The sequence below is a fragment of the Prenolepis imparis genome, unplaced genomic scaffold (assembly GCF_030444845.1).
Source record: "Prenolepis imparis isolate NDT839.2.m4 unplaced genomic scaffold, iyPreImpa1.0 SCAF_2, whole genome shotgun sequence".
NCBI classification, from domain to species: Eukaryota; Metazoa; Arthropoda; class Insecta; order Hymenoptera; family Formicidae; genus Prenolepis; species Prenolepis imparis.
This window is the reverse complement of record NW_028141160.1, coordinates 2,829,220-2,849,575: the sequence shown is the minus strand read 5'-3', so window position 1 is coordinate 2,849,575 and position 20,356 is coordinate 2,829,220. Positions and strand designations below refer to the sequence as shown.

At 40.6% G+C, this 20,356-nt stretch overlaps 2 protein-coding genes and 1 pseudogene across 2 annotated transcripts; all 3 read right to left on the bottom strand.

Moving 5' to 3' along the window:
• Positions 1-543: 543 nt before the first annotated feature.
• On the bottom strand, positions 544-11,572 carry LOC145932806 (uncharacterized; annotated as a pseudogene).
• A 5,790-nt stretch (positions 11,573-17,362) lies between these two features.
• On the bottom strand, positions 17,363-17,804 carry LOC145932805 (histone H3-like). Its single transcript, XM_083032047.1, has one exon. It carries the CDS (start codon positions 17,771-17,773, stop codon positions 17,363-17,365), a length of 411 nt encoding a protein of 136 aa, XP_082888173.1. The 5' UTR covers positions 17,774-17,804.
• Positions 17,805-17,828: 24 nt separating this feature from the next.
• Positions 17,829-18,255, bottom strand: LOC145948823 (histone H2A). The gene has a single exon (XM_083058380.1). It carries the CDS (start codon positions 18,212-18,214, stop codon positions 17,840-17,842), a length of 375 nt encoding a protein of 124 aa, XP_082914506.1. The 5' UTR covers positions 18,215-18,255; the 3' UTR covers positions 17,829-17,839.
• Positions 18,256-20,356: the final 2,101 nt, after the last annotated feature.

Sequence of the window (20,356 nt, the reverse complement as noted above, 5' to 3'; positions counted from 1 at the left end):
TAATCTTTTCTTTAATATTAATTTATATTTAGATTTTATTGTATTCTTTTATATTCTTTTATATTATATCTATTTTTAAATTTTACATGCTTTTATATTTTTAATCACACACACACACACACACACACATTTTATGAATAAAAATTATTATTAATAGAAAAAAAAAATTCTCTCTCTTGCGAACACCTCGCGCTCTCCTTCGCTGCATCATCTCTCGCGTGCGCCTCGCGTCATCTCTTTCTCTCTCTCTCTCACTCCTCGCTGCGCCTCGCGTCATCTCTCTCGCGCTATCTCTCTCGCGCTACCTCTCTCATGGTCCCTAGCCTCTCGGTCCCTAGCCTCTCAGTCTCTAGCGTCACGTTCCCCCTTCCCCGCATGACGTCATCCCCCGCAAGGACCGTGCAACGAGCTACGTATGAGAGCTGGGATTGCTTACGGGTGGGAGAAAGATGGAGAATGGAAATGCATGCAAAGAAATTACATCATAATTTAGATTTCAAAACTCTTTATTCTTCTTTAAAATTTTTTTTTTTTTCTTACATATTATGAACTAAAAACTAAAGCTGTCAGCTCGCAATCGATGAGCTGATGCTTGTTGAAGGCGTCGCTAGCGCGTATTACATTTGATACTTCTTTAGGATTCGTTACATTGGACGCGATATTTGAAAATTACGTAAACTTGATATCGACTGTATTGGTAATTTTAACCAATCGGTCAAAAGTTACATCAATGCATGGATCGAGATCGAACATACGGTGTAACGTCGATTCGATCATCATCATGCATACATTTGAAGATTCAAGACTTATTAACTTGGCGTCGTTAATCGTACGAACTCGCACTGTTAATGGTCCAACGCTTATAAAACTGTAGGCATCTTTAGAATCGTTTCGAAGCAGATTCTGAATATTGTGACGTTGCTCGTAGAGTCCCTTCCACGCTTCGAGAGATAGTATCAGTTCCTTTCCTCGATGATCTCCTATTGCGATTTCCACGTAACTCGGTGGATCCACTTTGATACCAATTTCGAGGAATTTATATTCCGTAGCTGTCAATGCATATCGCCTACCTAGTATACGAACTGCACGAGGCTCCAACGAAATGCTGTAAAAATGCAATTAGTTTGAAAAATAATACAATTTGTAAAAATATAAAGACATAAAAATAGAAAAATAGAAAAAGTTAAACTTACTTGTCGCATTTATTCTCAAACGATGGAGTTTCATTACAATTCGGTATGTAATTATTCACATGTCTGCCGGAGCCGCTGCTTCTTTCAGCGTAGTACATATTTCCAGATTTTAAAAGTGAACCACCAGCACGAACGGTTAACGCAACATTGATCGTATAAAGAAATTAATCGAGTGTTGTACATGACGCTTATTTTTAAAAGTAGTGGGGTAAATGTGGTGGGAGATTCTAGAATACTATTGGCGCTATGAAATTTAGGAGAAGGGGAAACGGCGCTCGGATAAAAAGAATTCTTAGAAACGATTCGTGAGGAAAGGATTGGGGAAGGGGAATAAGAGATAACACACATTAATGTTTAAATATTTTATTTTTCCAAATCTTGCAATTCTTTCTGGCGTTGCGACCACCAGTTAAATATTTTGAATACATTTTGTAATGCGCAATTCTTAACATGTTTTCCACATCGCATAGTGTTTTTAACATCTAGATTATTTAGAGACTCGATATCGTCGTAATCAGCATCCAAGGTCTCAATAATGAAACCGTTTCCAGCATCATCCAATATATCGGCTAACCATTCTCGCTTTTCAAGTCCTTTTACATATACGAGAAAGGATTCTTCTTCTTCTTCTTCTTCATGTGGTCCACCAACGATAGCTGTTCTAATCAAACGCTGAGCCATGCTATATGGAACGTTTCCATCTACCCATTGCAATCCATGATGATTTCGAGTCAACCATGAGGCTTGGTGTCTCTCAGATTTTATGAGCACACCCCATGGTACAGGACATGCGAAAAAATAATGTGATATAATAAATCCTCTTCTCAGGATTGCCGCTTCCTTTACAATGAATTGTTTATTGAGGATAAACCCCTGTAGATCCACAAACGTTGGTACAGACATGACGAGATCTCTCTCTCTTCGATGTATCAGTTAAAAAAGAAGAATGACAACCATCTCATAACACATTGATTTATATTCTGCTATGCTTCCCCCTCTCTCTAAATTGTTGGTGCGTTTAGGTGATTTTGCGCACAACGTTGGTCAACGGGTTGTACTGGATCACGCGATCGTGTATGATGAGACAGTACGCAGTGGTATTCATCGGCACATTCTCCTTACACTCGAATTCCAATCTCACATCCACGGTTGCGCTCTTGACCGATTCGTTTTGTCGAGAACAATCGATGATCACGAACGGACCGTTACGTAGAAACATTGAGACGGTGAGACTCGGCTCGAGATACTCATATCCATAATAGTTCTTGCAGAAATACGCGCATACGTATCGTACAGAATCGACCATCTGTTTTTATCGAAATCCAGATTCATATCGTCGTACGGATAACATTCCGAGTTCAGATAGAGTTTCACATTGGTCATCTTGCAATCGTCGAATCGACTCATATCCTCAGACATGATGTTTTTCCGACCTGTCTGCAGAGCGAAGATATTAGACATATCGTGGCTTTTCCAGCTGAGTCGCTGTCTTAATGGCCCATGAATGCTTGGTTGTACGCTGCAATAGCGGATACTCATACAGATCCCACGAGCGAAAACCCATGCTGAGATAATGTCCGCTTTCCAGAGCGCGCAGCATCGACAGCTTCTTAATCTCGCTCAATAACACATGTGGCATTCGCCATTGTATCTTGAATATGTTGATCACAGGCTCCAGCGTCGAATCTCCAACCAGACAATTGTTGTCGTTGCGCGATCGTATTAAGATTAACTCATGACGAGCGTTAATCACTACTCGTCTGTAATCCTCGCAAAATCCCAATAACATGTAGAGCGGTACGCAAAAATTAAAGTTTCCATTTGCAGTAGTCGGATCAGTCCAGCCGGCGTTTCTCATAATCACGCTTCTATCGGATGATATCGTTACATAGTTTTTGAGCAAACTTGTTATTCCCACGTTTCTGTTGCGATCAATCTCCACGCCATCGAGTTCGTATCGAATCTCATCGAACATGAATGCGACACAATTATTTCCCAGTATCACAGCAGATCCTTCGGCTGGTTTATTTATCTTTAGTTCTCCCTCGATGTATAGGAAACTTTCATACGGCAACGTATACAGATCCTGTTGTATGGATATTCTTATCTCATCACTATGTCCGAATGTTGTGTTAGCGAACGGGTTGTACGTGTGAGTCTCGATCTTGACGATGCGATCGTCGAAGATTGGCTCGTCTCCAATGTTGAGGATGTCGGTCATTGTTCAGATGTTTCGCACCGCGAATCCCAAAGATTGTAAAAATGCAACGTTTGATGCGTTCAGTTTCTTTTTCTTAGTGCAACCGGATGATTGGATATTAGTGAATGTCGACGTTGTTGTTCTTGTCGCTGGCTCCGTAAAGATTGTGTTATCTCTCGTGTCTTTCGATCCGTTCAACACGAGCATCTCATACACCACACACGTACGTTATCGCTGTCGTCGTCGTACGTGCAATCTAATGGTGATCTCTTCTCCTCGAAAATCGAGCAATCCTGTCCTGGTCGACAACGCGTAACGTTAAATCCGTAATGCTCCGCACGATGATCGGCAGGTAAATGATGTGTGCCGGTGTTTCCGATATCTTATATCCTGGTGGTACCCTCGGTGAAAATTCATGTATCGTATGAACGAGTTTGCCGTTGCTGTACGCGCCCGCGGTCACATTACATTCTACGCGGATAATGTTCACGTTGATAATATTAATCGGCATGTCCGACTTGTACCATTTTCGCGGCTGCAGTATACGGTTCGAGAATCCTAGCAGCGATCCAATGTTGTTAGGCTTGCTAAAATTCATTCTGTAGGCGCATTTGATCTCGCTCCTCATCGTATTATAATTAGCGCGGAGCACTATCGGATACTCTCCATCTTCAAAGTCACCGTTCTCATTCGTCCGAATATGCGTGGTGTCAGCGTGTTTTTTATCGTCACGAACAGCGTGTCGCGGACGTTTTCGTAAAATTGCATGTTTCAAAAACTCATGTATCGCTTGCAGCTCGTACGATCCCTCGGGAATCGTAATTTCCGCGTCATCTTTGCCAAAGTAAAATTTATTATTCGAGGAATTCACGTTCGATATCGTATGATAAGTCTCAAAATCCGCTAGACCTAGCTCGTATTCATCGTCGCTCAAATCTACGGCGGGAAAGTAGTTTACCGCGAGAACACTACTCTTCCCGGTCAGTGTGAATGTCATAGACATGTTGACAAAACTGTTAAACGAATACTGAGTTAAATAGCGCAATGTTAGTCTTTAAATTCACGTGCATCGACCGCTCGGAGAAACTGTAAGCACAATTGTCCACAGATCCTTTGATTGTAAGTTTGAACAGGTGTGTAATTGTATTGTATCTTTGTCACATTTAAATATCGCACCAATTCATTCGGCGGTCGAAGATTGCCGAAACTGTCAAAATATATAGCGCGATCCCCCCTCTTTGCATACGCTACCCAATGAGTACCCGATCCTTTAGCGTTATCCAAATTTACGATGCCGCTCTCGTTTCGATATATACCACCGATTGGTAATGAATCACGCATGAAAACACCTCTAAAATACGGAATGTGCATACGTTTTGCCAGTTGTAGCAATTGTATGTTGGTAGTTACACCCTGCGGCATTTTTAGCGTCTCTTTGACGTTTTTTTTCCCCTTTTTTCTCGTTGAAACTCCTCGTCCGTGTTTGTATGGAGCGAGATACAATCCGTGACCTTCCATGGCGCGATTGTGACGTAGCATCTCTTGCAACTGACGTTGTGCAGCTTTTCCATCGTTCACCATCTTTGCTACACCAACCGCTCCACCGACCAGAGATCCGAGCGCGCCCAACATTGGTAGAATCGGTAATACACCCCCACGTTTCGCTACCGGAAGTATTCGTTTCTTCGCCATCTTTTTCTTCGTCTTCGTCTTTGTCGTCTTCAGGCCCATACCGAACTCCGCCTTGGCTTTCATCGCTGCCCAGACAGCTGTGGCGGCGGCTCTCTCACCGAGAGTCGAATCTCTCGCAACGATGCGAGTTTGCGCTTCTTTGGCGAGTATCCTATCTGCCGCGTGTCTCTCGATGAGATCGTTGCTTCGAGAGTACGCTATATCATGTTCACGGCACGCCGTGTCCAATGGGTTGATACCTCGATCGCCTCTGGCTAATCGCTTTTGTAGTCGCGTGCCCAAACCGCAAAACTGATAGTCGGGGATATGGAATTCGATTGGAAGTGCGTTTATCGCCTGATTTAATAGGCCTCTACCTATTTTCGTTGACATTCGCTGCAATCTTTTATCATCGGCGCTGGACCGTCAATGTGCGTTCGCTGCCACGGTCGATTGTAATGTTCGAAACAGCGGCGATAAGTTTGAACCTCCAAATCCGCCTTTATATGTTCCGGAAGCTTGTCCCACACGCAGTGGACGTAATTGCCGCACATTCGCAATAAAACTGTTTTCGACACAAATTGTAGCTGTTCGGCGCTCAAATTACAAATATCGTAAGGACTTGATAGCAAGACAAACATTTTTTCGTTACTGAGCAATTCGCGGTTCCGCGCAGCTATAAATAGGCAGACGTTCGATCCAGTCAGGAGTGTGAACATGAATTTCGTGCGACAACCTTTCGCGATACGCGTGACGAATTACGACGCCAGATTACGATCGATGGGGGACAACGCGGAGATGCGTAGACACGGTACGATACTGCCGACTACTATACGCGCGATCGTTTGCGGCCCCTCGAATTGCGGTAAAACTAACGTGTTGATTAGTTTGATCGAAAGCCCGCACGGCGTCCGCTTTGAAAACGTGTACGTGTACTCAAAGTCGCTGCAACAGCCAAAATATCGGTATCTGGAGAATTTGTTGACGTCGATCGATGAAATCGGCTATTTTACATTCTCCAATAACAGTGACGTCATTCCACCGAGCGAAGCATGTCCAAACTCGATTTTTGTTTTCGATGACGTGGCGTGCGACAAACAAAATACGATAAGAGTACTTTTCAATGGGACGTCACTCGAACGTCGACTGCTTCTATCTCTGTCAGACATACGCAAGAATACCGAAACATCTTATACGCGACAACGCAAACCTGCTAATCTTGTTTAAACAGGACGGTACCAACTTGAAACATGTGTACAACGATCACGTGAATACCGACATGTCATATGAGGATTTCAGTGAATTATGTCGTACTTGTTGGCAGCAAAAGTATGGATTTCTAGTGATAGATAAGGATAGCTCGCTTACGAACGGCCGATACAGAAACGGATTTAACGTGTTCGCGATACCGCAAAACAATTAGTCGTTGCCGATGTTCTGTCGAGAGAGGTGAAACACGAGCGTTCGACACTCTACCGACATGGCTGAGAACGATAATATTCGCGAACGTGAAAATATAGCGAAGGAGATTGCGAAAACGAGTGAATCAATCCGCAAGAAACATCGCGCTTTGAAGACCGGTAAGATCGATGACGATATCGCGGTCAAGACCCATTTTAGACCTATTATTGAGCCGCTACAAAAGATTGTCGACAACTCGATCGTGGTGAAAAACGAGCCGGAAAGTACCGCAAAGATTAAAATCTTACCCATCAAGCGGTACAAGGAGGAGGAGGAGGAGGAGGAGGAAGAAGAGAAGGATGATGCGACACCGAAAAAGAGGAAACGGTCAAACCCAAATCGCTCATCGACACCGCGTACATCGAATGCTTTACTGGATGAACCGATGATAACCTCTACACCGTTCGCGACAACGAGAATCGTACAACCTATGATACCCGAAACACTCGCAAACGAAAATGTTTTCGAAACCTCGGGCAGCACGCTCGAAACATCGTTTGTTCGAAACACATTACAAACGCTGGAAGGTCAAGAAATGTTGCGAAAGCACTTGGGACCACTGGGACAAGAGTACATGAGCACTCTCCTCGGTGGCGACAAAGAAAGGAAAATCGATCACGTGTACGGTGTCTATTTCGACAAGGATGAAATGCGTCTCGGTAACAAACGATTCGACATTGACAAATATGACTATAATTATAGACAAAGTGAGGTACATTGGTACACCAGGATTATACGAATTGATCTTCAAGAGAATTCCCGATGATGACATTTACACGGAGGATGATATGCATAAATACAAGAGCATATTATTGGCGACGAACGCGCATAAACGCAATTATGACACACAAGGCCAATTACGAAGCAACAGGGGATACAAGTACAAACATATAATCGCACCATTGATATCGATTGAAAAGAAAAAATCTGGAAAGGGAGTATTCATGCCTCACGCGATGGCACTAACCGACAATAAAATCGATTATATACACTGGGATGACCCCAACGAGCTAGTGGATCGGGTACGATTGCTGGACGCTTCGCGCCGAGCTGGCCACAACGCTCACGACAATGAGATCCTGTCGATCATCGAGGAACTTCGCGAAGCAGGCATTATTATAAATTGAATGGTGTCTCGACAAATCTAATCAGTCGATCAGCGTCACTCGTATCGGAAAAAAAATGCCTATCAACAAATTTGGATTATTCGAACCAAGAAATGATGCAACCGGCACAAGCGATCATTGGGATAGATTGGTGAAAAGTGGTGCGCGGAAACGCTCTGTGTCGTGTCGCTACAGACTATGATGCAAGATCGCGCAAGATTCGTCGTGTAGCGCAACCTGAAGCTGACACTGATGCAAACTGTACGTGGAATCCTGCGTTAAAAGATTGATGAATCAATAGAAAGAATCAGATGAGAAGCTGACTTCGTTCGAGAAGGATGTGCGGGCAATACAGATTGTGATAAACGAACTTCAACGCGCGGCTAACGCTAACTCAAAAACGGCTATCAACCTGAATGAGCAGCAGTGAACGGGTTAGGAGCGGCTATCGAACGGTTATCGAACGGCTACGAACAATTATCGAACGGCTACGAACAATTATCGAACGGCTACGAAGGATTATCGAACTGCTATCTAACTACAATGAGTGGTAGTGATAGTGAACGGCCTAGCAACAGCTGCGAACGAGGGTACGAACAACTCAAGCAGGGTTGCGAACGAGGCTACGAACAAGTCATTAAAGACTACATACAAGGCTACAAACAACTCAAGCAGGGCTGCGAACGGGTCAGTAACGGCTGCAAACGGGTCAGGAGAGGCTACGAACGGGTTAGAAACGACTGTGAACAAGGCTGCGAACGAATCAAGAACGATTTTCGAATGGGTCAAGAACGGAAGTAAACAACGCAAGATCGGAAGTAAACAACGCAAGAACGGCTCAAGAACGGCTCAAGAACGGGTCAGGAACGGCTCAGAAACGAGTCAGGAACGGGTCTGGAACAGGTCAGGAACGGGTCAGGAACGGCTCAGGAACGGGTCAGGAACGGCTACGAACGGCTCAAGAACGGGTCAAGAACGGAAATGAGCGTTAAAACAAGCAGCGACAAACGGCGATCGAGAAAAACCGACGAAGCGATGAAACAACATAGTTTGGAGAGACGGCAGTTGGTGAACGAACTGCACGCGCCGGCGAGAAAAAATTTTCCCCGAAGACATGTCATAGTGCGAGGATATGATGATCTGTGGCAAGCCGACATCGTCGAGATGCGTATTCTCGTTTCAACAAAGGTTATCACTACATACTCACCGTCATCGATGTGTTGAGCAAGTACGCGTGGGCCATACCACTCATGAGTAAAGATGGAAGCGAGACGGCTGACGCTATCGCCGAGATAATTCGAGATAGCAAGAGATGCCCGAAAAACATGCAAACTGATATGGGGAAGGAATTTTACAACGCCGACGTGCAACGGCTTATACGGAAACATAACATTGATGTTAATCAATCATTATTCTACATATTCGGTAATGAAGGCATCGGTCGTCGAGCGATTCAATCGTACGCTGAAGAACGACATGTGGAAGATGTTTATGCTGAATGGAACTTACAAGTGGATCGACGCGTTGCCGCGGCTTGTATTGGATTACAACGCGCGCAAGCACCGAACAATCGGCATGCGACCCGCCGACATCATCCCCGCGATCGCTGATAAACTTTTAAAAACAGTATATAGTAACATAAAGATTGCCGCTCCGGCGAAATTCAAAGTAGGTGACTCGGTACGCGTTAGCAAGTACAAGAAACTTTTCGAGAAGGGTTACACGCCAAATTGGACGACGCAGGTTTTTAAGATTGTTAAAGTGCAGCGTACTAATCCCGTAAGCTATCTACTCGAGGACTATCGCAAAACATCTATCGCTGGAGCGTTTTACGAGTATGAGTTGCATAGCGCGAATTATCCGGATGTGTATCTTGTGGAGAAAGTACTGCGCAGAAGGGGTGACGAGGTTTACGTGAAATGGCTGGGATTTGACAATTCGCACAACTCTTGGATACATAAGGATAATACAATTTAATTCATACAAACTGTATTTATTAATTACTCAAAAATTAAAAAATATATAATGTGTACAACATATAAAAATATATAAGATTAAATAATAATAGGCTCGTATAAATTAACAAATTATTTGAGGAGTGAAATATTTAGACCAACTAAACGAGCATTTAAATTTTAGGTTGTTATTGTTTATTATTATGAATTTGTATTATTAAAAAATCTTTGTAAACGTTTCGACTGTACTCAGTCTTCTTCAATACCAAAATAACAAGAGTCACATTAAAATCAATAATTTACATAATAAAAAACGTATAAATCTGCGCAAATAAGAACAGCAAAATACAAAAATAGTAACGAGGTGTCTTTTCGCAATTATAAGACATTATATAATTGTGAGCAACGGACTGTAGCCCGAGAATAATTTAAATCACAAAATACTATTTTAGAATACAGTCAAGATACAAAACAGTCGCTGGACAATGAGTTTGAGTGAAGCTCTAAATTTTGTTCTTCAATTTGAACCGTCAGAGGATTTTCAAAAAGAATAAGATCTTTTCTAAGCGTTTCAAAGTCACTGAAACGCGTGTCAAACTGAGCTATTAACGAATCAATTACGTGAAGATGTTTCTTAAAATCAAAATCTTTGCCATGTTCTGTAAAAAGAATCTGGCAAGATGGGTAAAAATGAAATATATTGCTTTCTAAATGATTTTTTAGTAACACTAATTTCCTGCGGAATGAGTCAATATGACTTACTAATTGAGAAATGGTTTGATTTGCCTTTTGCAGCTTCAGATTTAAGTGATTTAAATGAGAAGTTAAATTAGTAATAAAGGCAAGTTCGGAAAGAAAATCTAAATCTTCAAAGAAGGACTTAAAATCATCACATTTTGCAAGAGACATTTCTTGCAAGAAAAGGAAAATTTCTTTTCTTACCGCAAAAAATTTTTCTAAACATTTTCCGGCACTGAGCCACCTAACTTCGCAATATAAAGGTATATCTTTATAAATTGCGTCGTGTTCTTCCAGAAAAGATTGGAATTTTCTATGATTAAGAGATTTGTTACCGCCTTTAATTGCATTAATAATTTTTGCGACAATTTTCATTGCGGTGCACAGTTTAACTGCTTTTCCACATAATGCTTCTTGATGTATTATACAATGAATAAGAGGGAACTTTAAATCTCGCTGCTTTATTTGGCCGAAGAATCCCGTTTTTGAACCAGTCATCGCTTTTGCGCCATCAGTAACGATAGCCGAACATTTGGAAAAATCGGTATTTAATTTTTGAAGTGTTTGTTCAACGGCTTTAAAAATGTCTAAACCGGTTGTTGTGTCATGTAATGGTACGAAATCTAAAAGCTCCTCGACACATGAAAAATCGTTTTGTACGATTCGAGCAAAAATACTCAACTGGCTCACATGTCGATTATCGGTGCTTTCGTCCAGACACAATGAAAAATACGAGCACGTTGCTAATAAATATTTTAATTTTTCTTCTATGGAAGAAGCGATGTCAGTAATTCTCGATGCTACTGTTTTTTTACTTAATGGAATACTAGAAGCGTCTGAAACAGTTAACGAATTTCCGAATGATTTTACGGCTTCGATAAGGCATTTTTTTATAAATTCACCTTCAGTAAACGGCTTAGAATGTTTTGCAATAAGGCGCGATATGGCATATGAAGCAGTAACTACTTTTGAAGACGATGTAACATTATTATTGATTTCAAAAATTGGATTACAACTTTCTTGATATACTAATTTTAATCCTTCTATTAAATTAAACTTTTCTTGACCTACATATTTTGAATACTCTTTCAAATGTTTTTTTTCGTAATGTATCTCAATATTATATTTTTTAACAAGAGATGGTTTATAACCGCACAGAAGACAAATCGTTTTATTAAAAATATATGCAAAGAAACTATCTTCCCACACTTTATCATAATGTTGTGCGTACCTCTGTTCATCAGCCATCCTTCACGTTTGATGAAGAGATTAATGCGGATGAAAATCAAATATGCACAGAAAATGAACAAATCTCTCTGTATTTTAAAATTTAAAACGACACTTTACACGAGACACTTTGCACAAGACACTTTACACGAGACACTGCACGAGACGTTTAACGACCGTTAGGATAAGAAACAAAAGAAGACGTAAACGTAAAACAATCAACGATCGCGCAATAACGGGTGGCGCATATAACCAACTAAACATTTTCTTGTGAAACGTCTCGTTTTATCATACAGAGAGATTTCTTAATGTTTCCTGTACATATTTGACTTTCTTCCGCATTAATCTCTTCATTAAACGTGAAGAATGGCTGATAAACAGAGCTATGTACAACATTATGATAAGGAATGGGAGAATAACTTTTTCGCATTTATTTATAATGGAATAGTTTGTTTTTAATGTGATTATCAATCTTCTCATGTTTTTGTGATCGAGAGGAATTACAGAAACAAACATTTTAATAAATATGCAAAATATAACTATCAAGAGAAGAATAACTTAATAACTTAATTACTTAATACATGGTTTCAGTGATTTTGAAACGCTTAAAAAAGATCTTATTCTTTTTGAAAATCCTCTGACAGTTCAAATTGAAGAACAAAATTTAGAGCTTCAAGCAGAACTTTGCGATTTGCAAAGTGATTTATCTCTTAAAACGCGGCCGGAAAAAGGAATAGACTTTTTTAAAATTTTAGATGCATCAAGTTATCCAAGATTAATAAATTTCGGACTTCGAATCTTTTCAATGTTTGGGTCCACATATTTGTGCGAATGTTCTTTTTCAAAATTAAAATATACAAAAACTGATAAACGTTCTTCTTTGAGCGATGCATTTTTAGCTTCGCTGATGCGAACTTCTTCTTCTAATATTCCCGTCGATATTGCGTCTCTTGTAAATTTATGTAAACGGCTTAGAAAATCGAATTAATATTTATTCTGTTTTTAACTTTATATCACTTTTTTATCAACTTTTATAAAATTTTTCTTTCCACACGAATCATTATTTGTTGTTGTCCTCTTTAGTGGAATAGGCCTACTGGGGAAACCACTTTTAAAAAAACCCATTAACAATAGTACCTCATGGGTGATGTGGAAACCTATAAACCTATTGTCTCCTAATTATATTATAATTATAGTTTTTTATATATAAATTTTATAATTTTTAATATATAGTTTTTATATACATATAATTATGCAGCAGACGTGTCTTCGATTAATCGAAATGTATTTTATTATATTCATATTTATATTCATATTTCAAAATATATATTGCGAAAATAAGTAACATGATTTTACGTTTTACGTTTACGTAAACGTAAATTTATATGTAACAGCGCGTTAAGAGCTTTAAATAAAACACAAATATTTTAAATTATTACAGAACACATATACGTAATTAATAATAGAATAATAACTATTTGTATTATTAATACAAAATAAAAGATTGAATAGAAAATTTTAATAATAACTTTTGCTATTAGAATGCTAATTGTGCTATTACGTTTGATACGTATGTTCCTGAGACCATATGCCGCGCTCCTTAGTTACGAGCGGCCGGCGCTGCGTTGCTATGGCGCGAGCGAGGAGTGCGGGACAAGAGGCGTGCGTCTCGAAATCTCGCCGTAAATGGCAAGTAAATCCCAGCACTGTATTAAACTATTTGTATCGGTGTACATTACCCGACATCTGTCACGATAGAGCGGTGACATGTACTCGTAGTGAAATTCATACAGACACACTTTCGATATGTCGAGTATACACATACCAACATAGATTGGTTTGTTAAATTTTACTTCTAGTTTACGTAATTCTACAGCAATTAAATTTTCCGAAAAGACGCTCCTGCTATGGAAATTTGGTTTAGCAATCATCGCCTCTGCTCCGTATCGTCCGTCCCACTTAGTCAATAATTTTACATCGACACGATTACGCACATTTTCCATCGTTTTGCCAAATACCGCATTATTCATCAATTTGTATAAATTTTTTTCGAAATCATTTTTTGCTTGCGTTCTAAATTGCGTATTAAGTTCAATGTAACCGCGAAGTCATGTGGATTGAGTGAATTGTAATATGCGATGTATTTTTGTAACTTGAAGGCCGTGATGCGTACATTGCTGCAGGTTACGGTAGTGTATCACGTAACGCTTTTTATCGTATAATGTCGCGAGCAGCTTATCTTCCCGCTTACCGGGTGGTTTATCGCGTGTCGGGCAAAACGGTAGGTCAGTGTGCGCGTCGTGAAGACATTGTGGATATTCTAAATCTACTTCGAGGATATAGCCTATAGGCGAATCGAGCGTGATAGATGATATATCAAAATTAGATATGTCATCGACCCATCGAAAATCGGCGTAAGGCAACGGTTGGCACATTGCCCATCCATACAAATTATTTACATCTAAATACATTAAATATGATGATGGTTTCGACGGATCATACGATTGCATGTACTTGTTATTAGCATGGGTGTATCTATTGGAACATTGACTTAAACCACCGCGTATTCCCCGTTCGATAAACATGACCATATCAATGTCTGTAAGCAATTCGAATGTTATATTTGTGTATTTTAACATGGCATCCCATGTATACCCGGGAAGAGTATAATAATATGCAGGGTCGAGTCCATAACTCGCGATGCAAGTGTCGCGAAAGTTTTCAAAAATATCTGCTAATAACATAACATCAATTTTTAAATATAGATCACTATATTCGCCTAGCGTTCTAAGGGAGAATCGGTTCCAGACGTTCTCGGCGTGCGCGTAATCGCTCTCGGATATTGTGCTACGGGTCAAAGAACTGTAAAATGATTCGCGCGGCGGTAAACATGTATCTTGCAATTTGTCGATACAATCTATATATTCGTATGGAAAGACACCCTTCCGTGTTAATAGATTGAAATTTTCTGTCGGTAAATTTTGAAATTCCGATTGTAAAATTTTTAGTTTTTCTTTATTCAAAAAAGATGCTAATTTATCAAGATTTGCAGCGAGAAATTTATATGAATCGATAAAACGTAATTTTATATGATTTTTCGAATTGTCTTGTGTCAATTTAACAGTCTTTGTAAATGAAATATATTTTTCTTTCGTTATCGGAAGTAATTCGATTTCCCCTTCGAACGCTGTAGCTATATCCTCGATAATGAAATGCGCGTCGTAACCGGATAGATTATGGAAACCTATTGGAATACAAAAAGTTTCTTTATAATTTAGATTGCAATTTGAGTGCGCGGGACCTCTGTATCGTCTAGTCAGATGGCAATGATCGCGTACGCGTGTATCGTCTTGTACGAATGGTTTTTCGCATATATGACAATGCGTTGCGCTGTGAAATTTTTTCCACTCGTCTAATGTTAAATTTACCATGGGAACATTTGTCGTTAAAACAGTCTTTATACGTAACGCTAAATTTTTAAGTTCTTCAGCGAACCATGAAACGCAATCAACGCTACGGCGAGAATTATACGCGGATAACGAGTTGTCGTACGAACAATGCATATAATAAGCGATGCTGAATACCTTGTGATGTTGATGTTGATAATTTGTCGCTTCTTCGGTCTTTGCCAAAACGCATTCCAAGTCGGCGTACACTACAAACGGAAGTCGCTCCTTTCTGTTGTAGTTGTCAAACGATAACCACTTGTCTTTATCGCTTGGTAACCGGATAGCGCAGTCGTTTATCTTTCCGCAGTCTACTGTATGTGACTGCAACTTGTTCTCCGATCCGAAATAGTGCAAGCATCTATGAAAGAAAAAAAAAAAAATTACAATTTTATTTACAATTATATTTTAATATATAATTTGCAATAAATATACACACCGATCGCAGATATATTTCTTGTGACCATTTTTGCTCAATTGCGTGTTCACAAGGCGGGATAGATTCTTGATCCACGCGAAATGTCCAACGCTGTTGCTATCTTGCACATACAGCAAGTTGACATGCTTGTCTTTCTTTTGCTCCGAAAGACGAATCGGGACGATGTCATTCTCAATACTATATATATTGATAGAGATATTATTTGCTAGTTCAAACTTTTTAATTTGATTTATGGTCACTGGAAACTTAATGTCTTGGAGATTCAGCACCATCGTATAGTGCGGATATGAAGATTCCCGTGTCACATTTCTTTCGGCGGGGTACAGAGCGGCCACCACTGACCACGCGAAACACGCATTGTCTTTAGACTGCACGTTCACCATCGCTCTCTTTGTCACAATTTCTCGCGGTAAGTTTAGATAACACCCCGCGCGCATTGAATTATACTTGTTTATATTTATAGTCAAGTTCATTATTTGTGACAACGCCCAACCACTATCGCGTTCTTGAAACTCTTCTAGCGATGCTAGCGTGGGCTCGATAACGCGGCGCTCGTACCACTCGTGTAAATCGGACGTGCGAAAGAGTTCATAGTTTTTTGTATTGACACTTTTGTTGGCGCGTTTATCACCGGACACAAACTCGCCATTAAACACGGTGTTCACTTTTACATTAATGTGTTTTTGCATCACTTTCTGCACGTGTTCGATCACAATGTCTTTGGCATCTTCGAGAAATTGACGAGGTTCGATGTAATTATTGTTTATTACCGCACCGGTCAAGATGCGGCTCTCGAACGCCGTATCAATCTCTCGCCAAACGAGTTTTCCCACGTTATTGTCACCACTATAATTACCACCACTGGATATAAATTGTTTCTGCAATCGAATTTTTGCACCCTCGAGTCGCGCGATTCTAGCCAGCAAAGATTGTCTATTTCCAATCGAGAGTCGTGGACGCTTGTTACGGCTGTTTTCTTCGAGCAAATTGATAAATTCCTCGCAGCGCAGCGCCCATGCAAAATATTCACCCAAGGTGGTGACTTGGTGGGACCGCTCCAACAGATCGCGTTCGTTCTGCTCGATGTTTTCCATTATTTCTTTTATTCACTATTATACCACTAACACTTCTAATACAAGAAAGTAGCCACTAAACTTTTTTCACCGCTGCATCTATGCGCTTTCAAATCGTACTATGGTTTGACGCGCTCTCATCCTCCTTATATATATTTCACCTAATTCTGTCTCCTTTTCTAACATTTGGCGTATCTCAAAAGATAGTTTCCCGAGATATTGGTTTTATGGATAGAGGAGTAAGGACACATGCAGCCGAACGTTGGCGCCGATACGTTGCATTCTTCCTTAAAAAATATTAAGAAAAAATGTTTCGCTCTCGTTTTTATGGGAGATTTTCCGCGAGGGTACAAAGCTGCCGAACGTCAACGCTTTTGCACCTAATCACGTTTCAACATGTTCGTCGCAGCGTTGGCCCTAAAATCTTCATTTCTTTCCTAATGATAAAATGTCCATAAAATGAAAAAACATAGTTTTATGGATTCTAGAACGCTCTGTTGACAAGTTCGAGCAGCCGGACATCGACGCTTCCGTAATAAAATTATACTAATGAGGGTACAAAATTGTCGATCGGAGTTGTTCTATACCTTTTTGGGAAAATGTCTAGGATCCCTCATAAAAAAAAAAAAGTCATAAAGATATCCATCTACAAATATTACACTCATATAATAAAACTCCCCCTGCTTTATCGAAACATCCCCTCCACCCGCGTGACGTCAGCCCCCGCACCATCGAGATACCCCCGCCCCGCGTGACGTCATACCCCTCGCCCCGGAGAACCCCCCGCGCCCCGCACTCCCCTCGGAGGACCTGAGTTAGAATTGGCATAGTATACCTACTTAATTTGCTTCGCTTAAGTTCGCTCGCCACGAATGCGACGTGCCAATTGAATATCCTTAGGCATGATAGTGACTCGTTTAGCATGAATAGCGCATAAGTTGGTATCTTCAAACAATCCTACGAGATATGCTTCGCTAGCCTCCTGAAGAGCCATTACGGCAGAACTTTGGAAACGCAGATCAGTCTTAAAGTCTTGTGCGATCTCACGAACGAGTCGCTGGAATAGTAATTTACGGATAAGCAATTCCGTACTCTTCTGATAACGACGGATCTCACGAAGGGCCACGGTACCGGGCCTATAACGATGAGGCTTCTTCACGCCGCCAGTAGCCGGAGCGCTTTTCCTTGCTGCTTTAGTGGCGAGTTGTTTGCGAGGAGCCTTTCCTCCTGTCGATTTGCGAGCAGTCTGCTTAGTACGTGCCATCGTAGTTAACGTAACGTCCAAATTTCTTCAAAGCGTTTCGTTTGGATGATGGATATCGGATTACGATTATGCTTTTTTCTCAGTTTTCTTAGGCAGCAGCACAGCTTGGATGTTAGGCAGTACGCCACCTTGAGCGATGGTTACACCGGATAACAATTTGTTCAGCTCCTCGTCATTGCGGATGGCAAGTTGCAAATGACGAGGGATGATTCTCGTCTTCTTGTTATCACGGGCGGCGTTTCCAGCCAACTCCAATACTTCAGCGGCAAGATATTCCATTACTGCAGCCAGGTAAACCGGAGCACCGGCACCAACGCGTTCAGCGTAATTTCCTTTCCTCAACAAACGATGAATACGACCAACGGGAAACTGTAATCCCGCTCTGTTGGAGCGAGACTTCGCCTTTCCCTTTACTTTGCCACCTTTTCCACGACCAGACATGTTGCTAAATCAGCGAATACAGCGATATCTCAAGTTCGAAGAGCAGGAGATTTGTTAAAAAAAAATAATTAAAAATTATATATAGATATAAACCAAATTAATGTTATAAAAATATTTATATATAAACCAAATTAATGTTAAAGAGCTAAAAAATATAAAATTGTGTGGAAATTAAAATAAAACAAAATAAGAAAAAAATGTTTAATATGAATATTTAAATTTATGTAAAACGCAGCGCGAAAAAAAATATCAGAGAATAAAAAAAAACATAGTAGTTATCCATGAAAAATTTGTAACATTTTGATAAAAATTTAGTGAAAATCGGTCAACAAATGTGGAAGTAGTTCGCGGTCAGAATAAAAGGGCTTTAAGGATGGGTCGCATTTATTTATCCGACAATCATTTGACCGACAACTTACTTGACCGACACCATTTGGTCGACAATACATTTGACCGACAATATCACTTAATCGACAATTAACATGGCCGACAAGTACACTTAACCGACACGGTTATTTGACCTACAATTCACATGACAGACAAGTATATTTAACCGACATAGTTATTTGACCTACAGTTCACATGACCGACAAGTATATTTGACCGACGCTGTTATTTGACCCACAGTTCACGAGGTCTATTGTTGTTTTGTTTTACATGGGATTTCGACTTTTCCCGCGAAGCTAAGTTTACCTCATATCCCTCGTGCTTATGGCTCGAAACGAGGTCTATAATTGTGTCAAGGTCGTACATGTGAATTTTGAATGATTCCATAGTTATAAGCAAAAATACTGAAAATTGCGAAAATCCGTAGGATGGGTGTGAGCGGAATCCCTCTCCCCGTTCACACCTACCCTAACAAAACTAACTTAATTTAATCCAATTCCTAGAGATGAAGGAATAAAAAATACTTTAGTGCAAAACAAGGTCCATGTTTCTACAATTCTATGAAATTTCAATTTTAAATCAGAAGTAAGTTTCGGTTAGGTTAGGTTATATCTTTCGGAAGTGATGGCCCCCTGTAGGGGGGGGGCGAAACCCACTGTGTTCACGCATGTACTTTGCAAGACAAAGCAAAGTTCACATGGGTTTGCAACTTTCCACGCGAAGCGAGGTTCAACCCGAACCTATGTGTCTAGTTTTTTGGTAGTGTAGCCCCCCGCAAGGGGGCGGAACCCACTGTGTCCACGCATACACTTTTCCACGCGAAGCGAGGTTCCACATGGGTTTGCAACTTTCCATGCAAAGCGAGGCCATATATTGGAACTTCTATGCAGTACTGCGGACATGGGTTGGGTTGGGTTAGTTTTTGAGTGGGGTGGGGGTGCAGGGGGAGGGGCTCCGCCCCTCCCCCGCCCGGCGGAGCCCCTGGCTCCTTATTATCGTATCCATATACGGTTCCACATGGGTTTGCAACTTTCCACGCGGGGCGAGGTTCCACCTAGACCTACGTGTCTAGTTTTTTGGTAGTGGAGCCCCCCGCAGGGGGGCGGAACCCACTGTGTCCACGCATACACTTTTCCACGCGAAGCGAGGTTCCACATGGGTTTGCAACTTTTCACGCGAAGCGAGGTTCCACCCAGACCTATGTGTTTAGTTTTTTGGCGGTGAAGTAATTTGTCGAACAAGTGACCGTGTCGGTTAAGTGTACTTGTCGGTTATGTGAACTGTAGGTCAAATAACCGTGTCGGTTATGTATACTTGTCGGCCATGTTAATTGTCGATTAAGTGATGTTGTCGGTCAAATGTATTGTCGACCAAATGGTGTCGGTCAAGTAAATCGTCGGACAAATGATTGTCGGGGAAATGTACTAGACCCAGTTATTAAAGTAAAATAACAACTAACACATAACCTATACATTAAATAAATCAAAATATAATATATTGATATAACCTTGATTTGGTTTCTCTATATCCTCTTCGTTTAAAAATAAAGTTAATACTTCATTAGTTTCTTCTATTAAAACTGGAAACTCGTGTAATTGTTCCATGATGAAGGACTTGTTGTGTGTGTGTGTTCCGAATTACAATACACTGCATAAACGCATTAAACGCATCAGTTGCCTCAAGTCGAAATAGAAGCAGTCAATGCGCTGAAAAGAGGGCTAAGAATTCAAGTACTCTGCGTTGATACCACTGCTT